Consider the following 10149-nt stretch of genomic DNA (forward strand, 5'->3'; position numbering starts at 1 on the left):
GAATGGCGCAGTTTATTTGGAATGTTAAAAATACGGCAAAGTGTTCAACTCATATTGTCCGCGTTCGCTGTAAACCATACTTATGGATACGGGCTGATTCAACAACGTGTTCTTTATGTATTACTGAAGAACAGTTGTACGAAATAAATCATCAAGTTTTGCGTTATAAAGAAGATCCGTGTCGTGTTTTCAGTTTGCCACACTACACTCTTACGCTTCCTCTCAACCAACCTTGAGCAATCCACTAGAAGACTGTGCTTGCGTATGATTGGTTATCCTGGAATTGGCTAGAAGGCATGTCCATTTTTCATTGGTGTTAACGGTTGTCAGTCATATCGCAGCCCCCTATAGCGTTGTTTGCTTGGATCCTTTCCCTACCCTTTCTCTCGGCGGTGGGTCGGAGCCGCTCTCCCCGGTAAAACACGTTCCCCTCTAAATTTGTATTTTTCTTTGGATGTCCCTTTCATAGATTCGGCTAATTGAGACACAATAGAAAAGTCCTGCACGGCCGTTCATATACCGGTCTTTAGTAACCAAAAATTTGGCATTAATCCCCTTTTTATTCTTTAACATGGCGATGGTAAGCGGGTCGTCTGGGCCGGTTGCCCGGCTTGAGGGCCGAGAATTTGAGTACTTGATGAAAAAGCGATCGGCGACTATCGGGCGGAACTCGTCTCAAGGTTCCGTAGATGTAAGCATGGGTCATTCCAGTTTCATTTCTAGAAGGCATCTCGAGATATTCACTGTCACCGACGATGGCTCCGGTGGAGGGGACTTCTATTTGCGGTGTCTCGGTAAAAACGGGGTGTTCGTGGATGGGGTTTTCCTCAGACGGGGGGCGCCACCTCTGCAACTTCCAAGAATGTAAGTGTAACGTTTAAAATATATTGCGTGAGGCTGTTACAAACGATAGACACCGTGTACTGTTTTTGTTTTGAATTGGCTACCACTGAGCACGTGTCGTCCCCTTCTCCTCTGTGCAAGCTGCCATTTCCTCTCTCTGCCCACCATCATCTATGCAGCACGAGCTGGCTGGCCAGGATAGCCATGACGACCACACAGACCAATGTTTACATTATGTTGAGCGTAAGGATCTGTGTGTGTGTAACTTTACGCGTAACCAAACCATTTCCAAGTCCTCATTCTTTGCTTTATTTGCAAAAGTATACCGTTTGTGACGTGCTGCATTAGTATCAGCTATAGATTAATACCCCACCAAAATAATTTACAAATACTCAAGCAAATGTTTTGTGGGCTGTACTAAGAACTAACGTAGCTAAGCAAGGGGAGAGGCATTCTTTTGTTTACATTCTGCTATTAGTTCTCGAAGGGTCGCGATATGGAGGTGTTCATGAGATGTTTTTGACCACAATGGATGACAAGTTACTTTACCAGGAGCTGCTGTTGATATGTATGAATCCAATGGTGTCAACGAAAGAGGCAGAATTTTAAGTTGGCGATCATAACTTTGACTCCACTCAACTTTACTGGCTAGGTCGCAATTGAGTTGCTTGTCTGAGTTGATTCCAACCTGCGTATTAGCAGTTTATGCCTACATTTTGAACTTCAAACGCAAGCCTGGTCTTGTAGTCAAGTAAGAGTCTTGTAACAAGATCATTGTTCATCAAATAGTTTGCCCTCGGCCACAGCTTAGAAACTGCATCGGTTTTTGCTGTTCTTATTGTGTACTCAACTGCACTAATGAAGGGTCATAATCATAACATGGTTGAATTGCATTAAAACTGTGGAGGAATCTTTCTCACTTAACTGACTGGGTATGGTTGTGAATAGCTTTGTGTGATTACCCTTCTAGGCAGTTACTGATCTCCATGTGTCTGGGTTCTCTTCATGTTGGGTCATCGGTTCTTTGATGTCATGTTGGGGTATCTGATGTGTCTCAGTTCTGGACCTGAAACAGGAAGTGGGTGGGTAGTGGGACTCGATCCAGTGTGGTAGTGATGGTTGTTGTGGTTTTCAGGTCGTGTAGAGAGAGAGAGGGAGGCCTAACAAATTTGTTTCCTTTTTCTTGTGAGCCCATAAATGGGACCGACTAGGCTTCTGCAAGCCCTTGCTCTCTCTCTACATGTACATTTAGTCATTTAGCAGACACTCTTATCCAGAGCGACTTACAGTAAGTACAGGGACATTCCCCCGAGGCAAGTAGGGTGAAGTGCCTTGCCCAAGGACACAACGTCAGTTGGCATGACCGGGAATCGAACTGGCAACCTTCGGATTACTAGCCCGACTCCCTCACCGCTCAGCCATCTGACTCCTCTCTCTCTCACACACATACAAACACTCTCACACACCACTCTCAAGGTTGTAAAAGCAGTGTGTGCTGCTGGCTTTGTAATCCCAGGCAGCGCACAGCGAGGAATGTGACGTCAACAAAGCACAGCATTCTTGAGGTCAACACACCCGTCTGGCTGTCGGGACATGACTGGGACATGACTGTGGGCTGGGGGGATCCAGGACACCCTGCTGGGCCCACCTGGATCCAGGACACCCTGCTGGGCCCACCTGGATCCCCCCCCCCCCCCCCCCACAGACAATTAGGAAAGGACTCTTATAAGTCTCTGCAACTCTCTCGAAATCTTGCCTGGTTTGTCAAGGCCTAGTTGGCACGTTGGATAAGGAGCCACACACTAGTATTTTGGCCGTTTTTGATGCCAACTTGCATTTGTGGTCTCTGAATGTTCAGGCCTCTGAGTCATTGCTGGTGTGTTCAGAGGAGTAGCGTTTGTAGTAGCTACCAAGCCTCAGGTGGTGTTTGAGCTAGCTAGTTGGCCTGTTTTCCCCTCAGAGAGGGAAGGAGGGTGTGTATGTAGCTACCTGTCTAGCTCCAGGTCCTAAGAGAGTGATGGGGTGTGTACACGTTGTAGCTAGCTAGCGAGCTAGCCTGTGTTTCCCCTGAGAGAGTGTGTGTATGTTTAATTGTAGCAAGCTAGTCAACGAAACTGTTGCCCCTGAGAGAGTGAGGATATAATTGTAGCTGGCTTGTTACCTAGCTAGGCTGTGTTACCCGTGACAGTGTTAGAAGTACATGAGCATTCATTGAAGTGTCTGTTTGTCCTCACAAGGCTGGCTATCAGCCCTGTTGTGTGTGTGTGTGTGTGTGTGTGTGTGTGTGTGTGCCAGTTTTGTAGGGGTTTGGCAAGCTGCTGTTTGCACTGGCATGCTCAGCATTGAGAATGAGGCCCTCTACCCCACTGCTTGCTCTATGCAACTGCTAGCTTCCATCCTACCACCACACACTACAGTGATGCCGGGTTGACATTGGACCTAAATAAGCAAGGTTATATTTCAGTATGTGCACTGAAAATAAGTGAATCGGTGCTTTTCGATTCTACCTAGTATAGGGTTTCTGAATAAGTGCCCCTAGGTTGAAAATTAATTTGAAAACTGATTTTGGAACTTCACCTAAATTGAAATACTAGTACTCACAAGTGGAAAGCAGTATGAGTAAAATTATATTTCAAACCATCCGATTCAATTTGAATCTGAAATACAATTGAACATGTTGCATACAATAATGAGTTTGAACAGTCCTCTTTCTCTCCTCTTCCTTCTCATCTAAACATTCCTCTTTTCCTCTCCTCCTGCTCTAACCGTCCCTCCTCTCCGCAGGTGCACGTTTCGTTTCCCCAGCACCAACATCAAGATCACCTTCACGGCGTTGTCCAATGGGAAGCGAGTGAGGCGCGAGGCTCCTGAGTCTCCGGTGAAGCCCGTGCAGCCGCACATCGCCCCACTCACCATCAACATCCCCGACAACATCGCCCACCTGATCAGCCCTCTGCCGTCGCCCACAGGCACCATCAGGTAGGTCACCTAGCAACCGCCCACCTGGCAGCTTGTCCCCGCCCACCTGGCAGCTTGACCCCGCCCCCCCCAGTCCTCAGGTAGGTTGCCTAGCACCCGCCCACCTGGCAGCTTTACCCGCCCCCCCCCCCAGTCCTCAGGTAGGTTGCCTAGCACCCGCCCACCTGGCAGCTTGACCCCGCCCCCCCCAGTCCTCAGGTAGGTTGCCTAGCACCCGCCCACCTGGCAGCTTTACCCGCCCCCCCCAGTCCTCAGGTAGGTTAGACTGACCTGGTCCACTCTACTGGACTGAGTTGACTGTGTTTGGGATGTAATTGTCTGCAATGAGGGGGTGGTGGGTGGGTACTCGACTCAAGGCTGACCCCCCCCCTCCCCTTATCTTCCTCTTTCCTTTTCTATTCCCTCCTCCACCTCTCCTCCCCCCCAGTGCCGCTAACTCCTGCCCCTCCAGCCCCCGTGGGGCGGGCTCATCTGGGTACAGGATGGGGGGCCGGATGGTGAGCTCTGCAGAGCTGCAGCTCATAGCCGACAACTCTCAGTCTGAGAACGACAAGGATGCCTCAGGAGGGGACAGCCCTAAGGTGAGGCTCACCTGCACACACACACACACACCTGGATATATACACACACCTGGATATATACACATACACCTGGATATATATACACACACCTGGATATATACACATACACCTGGATATATATACACACACCTGGATATATACACACACACCTGGATATATACACACACACCTGGATATATACACACACACCTGGATATATACACACACCTGGATATATACACACACACCTGGATATATACACACACACCTGGATATATACACACACACCTGGATATATACACATACACCTGGATATATATACACACACACCTGGATATATACACACACCTGGATATATACACATACACCTGGATATATACACATACACCTGGACATTGAATTAGAAGTATAATTTGATTGCGTGTTTGATGTTTATAAATAAATGTTTATTGTTAATGTTATCCCCCTCAGGACGACTCAAAGCCCCCCTACTCGTACGCCCAGCTCATCGTCCAGGCCATCACCATGGCGCCCGACAAACAGCTGACCCTCAACGGCATCTACACACACATCACCAAGAACTACCCTTACTACCGCACTGCAGACAAGGGCTGGCAGGTGAGCTGCATGCACACACACACACAGAACCTCACAGCAGAATGACCACCACACACACAAGGTCTTCCTCTCGCCCACACACACTAATGTCTCTTACATACCCAAGTTCACATGGTAAGATTTGGCTGGTCAGATTTGGGACACACAGTTTCCTCCTCTCTCTCTCGCTCCCCCTCTTTCTTTCTCTCCCTCCCCCGTCTCTCTCACTCTTGTTCTGTGAAGTAGCGATGAGTGGCTTCTCGTTGGTTCCTACTCTAATTGCGGTCCTCTGACCCCCCCTCTTCTCCTCCTCCTCTCCTCCCCCCTTCTTCTTTCTGTTCCAGAACTCCATCCGCCACAACTTGTCACTGAACCGCTACTTCATCAAGGTGGCTCGCTCCCAGGAGGAGCCTGGGAAAGGTAGTTTCTGGAGGATCGACCCATCGTCCGAGGGCAAGCTGATGGAGCAGGCCTTCAGGAAGCGCAGGCCCCGGGGGGTCCCCTGCTTCAGGACACCCCTAGGGCCCCTCTCCTCCAGGTGGGACACACACACACACACACCTCCTCACCCTCCTCACACCCATGCTTTCCTGGTTACAGCCCACAGTTATAAGAGGTGCACTTTCTCTGTGTAACATTTGTCGTTTCTCCCCTACTCTTTCTTCTTCCCACCTCACCTCTTCTCTTCCTCCTCTGTGTACCTTTTCCTTCTCTCTCTCTTCTCTCTCCCCCCTCCCTCTCTCAGGAGTGCCCCTGCCTCTCCTAGTCATACTGGAGTTCTCTCCGCCCACTCCAGTGGCGTGCAGACCCCTGACAGCCTATCACGAGAGGGCTCCCCGGTTCCCATGGAGCCAGAGCCCGCCCCTGCCCCGCCCCCTTCCTCAGTGGTCCAGCCCAAACTAGCCGTCATTCAGGAAGCACGCTTCGCACAGAACTCACCAGGTAATCCACACACACACACACACACACACCTGGTGACGCACACACACAAACTTACCAGGCAACACACACAGAGCTTACCAGGCGATATTCACACACACTCCACTCTCACCCCTGGTTGTGTGTCTAGGAGGCCAGCCGGTTCTGATTGCCGTCCAGCGCCAGCTCTCCCAGAGCGCGGTGAAGCCGGTCACCTACACCGTGACCTCTCCCGTGACCTCGTCCACCTCCGCCCCCGCCGTGATGCAGGCCCTCACCGTGCTGCAGCAGATCCCTGTCACCGGCATGGCAACCGCCATCGCCACCGGCAACACCTACACCGTCACCTCGGCCAACCCCGGGGCTGTGATGGTGACCTCCGACCCCCAGGAGAACGGAGCTCACTCAGAGGTTAAAGGTGAGTATCCAGGGGAACGCTGTTGTCTCATCCATGATGGTTTAATGACTTCTCCTTATTGGTTGATCGACTCTTCCTACTTCCTGTCCCTCCACTTCCTGTCCCTCCTCCAGTTAAAGTAGAACCTGTTCCGACCATCAGCCATGCCTCTATAGGCGGAGCAAGTTGCATCATCCAGACCACCAGCCAATCAGAGATACCCTTACAGACGGTTACCATAGTGCAGCAAGCCCCATTGGGCCAGCACCAGCTGCCGGTCAAGACTATCACCCAGAACGGGACACACAGCAGCTGTGCTACCTCAGCCCTGCAGACCAACACAGGTACGAAAGCCAGCACTGCCCAACACACACACACACCCAGCACTGCCTAACACACACGCGCACACACACACACAGCACTGCCATACACACACACACACACACCCAGCACTGCCCAACACACACACACACACACACAGCACTGCCTAACACACGCACACACACACCCAGGACTGCCCAACGCACACACACACACACACACACACCCACACCCAGCACTGCCCAACACACAGAGGAATTACACGTTTTTTTTATGTGTATCTACGTGGATGTGGAAGTTAGCTGCTTAAGAATGCTTCTCCGATCGTAAACCTCTTTATCTTCCTCTCTCCATCCATCCATCTATCTCTCTCTCTCCCTCCTACAGTTTCCAGCCCGCTCCACCTGTTAGCGGCCCACGCCTCCATCTCCGCCTCCCTCCCCACCAAGCGCCAGCAGAACGGGGCCCAGCTCGCCACGGTGGCCCCCAGCGCCAAGCGCCTCAAAACGGAAGAGGCCGGGGGCGAGGGTGGCCCTCCCGCGCCCCCCCTGGGCCCCCCGCACCCCGCCACGGCAGACAGCACAGACACATCCGTGACCAGCGACCTCAACTAGGCCCCACCCCCCACCCCCACACACACACACACACAGCATTGCTGTCTTCTGTTCCTTCCCCCTTATCCCCCTCCCTCCCCAACCCCATGGACTCTCTCCCTCCCATCTATGCCTAAGGTGCCAAACACACGAAGCACATCGCTGGTTAAAGGGCCACTTGGATTGTAACTGCTAGTCATAGAACATCTGACCGTCTGAGGAACAGCTGAGGAGAAGGAAAAGAGAGAGGAGGAGAGGGGGAGCTAAGAGGTGGAAGAGACTAATTGAAAGTGCCCCCCCCCCTAACTGTGACATCACCACTGAGGAGGAGAAGGAGTCTGAACCCAAGAACACAGGAAGCCTTAACAACAACTAACCTTATAAGGAGAAGAGGAACTATGAGGCTGGGCAGGAGGTTGCAGTTGGCTCCACCCCTCTGGCTCGCTCCTCGGCGTGGGGCTGGGGGAAGGGGGGCTGCTAACCTGTTAAACCTGAGCTACATAAGGTGCGCTTGGTTTAGACGTCACACGTGCTACGGAGAACTCGCAGCTATCCAAGAAGGGTAGGCTCGGTATCCAAGGCGACAGGAATTACAGCGCACCTCCTCTACCTTATGCCATCTATTAGGGGTTCACGTGACACCAATTTGGCGTCGGCGTGTCTTCCGACCCCCACCCACCCCCCACCCCCCCCCACACAGCAGACCAGGAAGATAGCCCTGCGCGCGGGGGGGGTGAAGTTACCGAGTATTACGCGAACCCCTGGTGTGTCAGTAAAAATGAAACTTTCCATGAGGAGGGGGGGAGGACGGGGCATGAGGGACTAACTGATGCTCAGGCAGCTAGCCTTCCTTTCCAAGCCCCCCCCCCCCCCCTACCTGCCCGTATCACCCACCCCCTCCTCCACACCCCATATTCTCCACTCTGACCATCACCCCCAGACCTGAATACTGATCAACCCACTCCCCCCCCCCTGTCTGAGACAGATTCACACTGTTTGTGAGTGGAGCCTAGGACCCATTCCTGTGTGGCTGTGTCCTCTCTAGATGGTTCATAATAATAATAATAATAAGTTAAGTAAAGGAGCCCTTACGAGGAAGAGTGGAGTCGGTGACATTTCAAAAAATACAAACAAAAAAAAAACACTCCACCATAAATTTAGTAACTCACTTTTTTTCCTTTTTTTTTTTTTTTTTTATATGTGGACTTCCTCTTCCTTGTGTGTCAGGTGACACCTTTTCTGTTTTTATAAAACCCGTCAGTGGAGTGTTTGGTTAGATTTTTTTTTCTGTTGAAATCCTCGTTCTGTCAAATCTGTATGAAATGTCTTTGTTTATACCTACATATTTTACTACTTGCACAGATATTAATAACCAATATGACAATTATAAGCATATGAATCATTTCCATGTGTGGTTGTCCAGAGCTTGCATGTACCAGACAACAGGAGAATCTGGGTTTGTTGATGGTAAATGTACCCCTGACCCCTGCTTTACCCCTCTGACCAGACCCGCACTTGACTAAATATTCCTGTTTAGTTCTCTTTTGTCGTTTTTCTTTTCCTCCCTCCTTCTCTTTCTCTCTATTCCCTCCTTTTCCTCTCTCTCTCTCTTGCTCCCCCCCTCCCCTCCCCCCCCCCAGGCTGTGTTGACATTGTGGCGTTGGTTAACCTTCTGTTCTTCCGCCTCCAAGGCCAGTCTGTCTCCAGATTCTACACGTTCCTGAACCATAGAAGAAGAGAAGTGATTGATGTTTGTTCTGCTTTAGTGGATAAAAATGCTTTTTTAAATAAATTAATTTAAACCCGTTTCTTAAGTCTCACACTTTCTCTTTCTCGCTGTCATGCCCCCTCCCTCCCCCCTCCCTCTGCCACAAAATGTGGAGACCGAATCAGTTTGGGTTCTCTCCAGCAGGTGTCATTGTTGAGCTGTTCTCTGTGTGGTCACCCTGCTGTGTGTGGCTCTTCTAGGGGAGTCCCTACTGGACGCTGGAGACACACCTGGAGGGGAAGATCAGAGGGTAGATGTTCAGGATAGCGGTACTTACTGTTCCAGAGACTGTGTGTGTGTGTTGAAGGTCGTCTTACAGGTGATGACCGAGGAAGTGGTGGAATGTTATTGAACACTGCTGACCCCCCCTCACCCCCACCCAAACAGGTACAGCACCATTAGATGCACCTCCAGTGAACTGGGAAGTCATATTTGTCTCTGGTGGGATACTTGTCACTCAAGCTTTTTCAAGCGAATCTTTAACTGACCAACTGTGTTACGGTGTAGGTTATTTAGGCCGTGGACTTGTGAGGGCTGTGTATCTGTAAACTCCAGAACAGTGTTGATGCGGCTCAGTAAATTACATGTCTGTAAACACCCACATGCAGAATCCCTCTGTCACACTGGGCTGTCTTTGGGACCACCTGACGGTTCTTAACAACTGACAGCAGTCCTACCTCTGTAATCGCGTGGGAGGCGTCTCCACGGCAACCAGGAGTTGCAGCATTAAGGGAGTCTTGGTGTGTGTGGGTGTGTGTGCATTTGTGAGGGACAGACTAGGATAAAGCCTAGAGGAAGAAAGAAAATCCTTGGAGGTTTGTTTTCTGTTTTACTGATTGTCAGTGGAAATCCAGATCAGTATAAATACCATGCGTCATAATATTGAAGAAAACTCTAGGTGTAAGTTGGTTATATTCTTGATGGTTGCATTTCCTGGCAAGATTTACATTTTACATTTTTAGTCATTTAGCAGACGCTCTTATCCAGAGCGACTTACAGTAAGTACAGGGACATTCCCCCAAGGCAAGTAGGGTGAAGTGCCTTGCCCAAGGACACAACGTCATTTGACACAGCTGGGAATCGAACTGGCAACCTTCAGATTACTAGCCCGATTCCCTAACCGCTCAGCCACCTGACTCCCTAAATGGCCAATAATAATACATTCATATTTCT

The 10149-nt window shown here is 50.4% G+C and overlaps 1 protein-coding gene across 2 annotated transcripts; it reads left to right on the forward strand.

Annotated features, from left to right (window-relative positions):
• The first annotated feature begins 401 nt into the window (after nucleotides 1-401).
• Nucleotides 402-9016, forward strand: LOC136940966 (forkhead box protein K2-like). Of its 2 annotated transcripts, none has more exons than XM_067233316.1 (9): nucleotides 402-864; nucleotides 3628-3822; nucleotides 4250-4403; nucleotides 4854-5000; nucleotides 5324-5517; nucleotides 5725-5921; nucleotides 6049-6315; nucleotides 6429-6638; nucleotides 7003-9016. In XM_067233316.1, exons 1-9 carry the CDS (start codon nucleotides 572-574, stop codon nucleotides 7227-7229), a joined length of 1884 nt encoding a protein of 627 aa, XP_067089417.1. In that variant the 5' UTR covers nucleotides 402-571; the 3' UTR covers nucleotides 7230-9016. The 2 variants fall into 2 exon arrangements, with proteins under 2 accessions (XP_067089417.1, XP_067089418.1); XM_067233317.1 differs by having other exon boundaries at nucleotides 677-691.
• Nucleotides 9017-10149: the final 1133 nt, after the last annotated feature.

This window comes from Osmerus mordax, chromosome 3, assembly GCF_038355195.1.
Source record: "Osmerus mordax isolate fOsmMor3 chromosome 3, fOsmMor3.pri, whole genome shotgun sequence".
Lineage (NCBI taxonomy): Eukaryota > Metazoa > Chordata > Actinopteri > Osmeriformes > Osmeridae > Osmerus > Osmerus mordax.

Bases quoted from the DNA above. Each gene is read 5' to 3' on its own strand.
- LOC136940966 (XM_067233316.1), top strand. From the start codon at position 572: ATGGCGATGGTAAGCGGGTCGTCTGGGCCGGTTGCCCGGCTTGAGGGC. The intron at 3,823-4,249 runs GTAGGTCACCTA...CCTCCCCCCCAG, and splicing joins TCGCCCACAGGCACCATCAG to TGCCGCTAACTCCTGCCCCT. The intron at 6,639-7,002 runs GTACGAAAGCCA...TCCCTCCTACAG, and splicing joins AGCCCTGCAGACCAACACAG to TTTCCAGCCCGCTCCACCTG.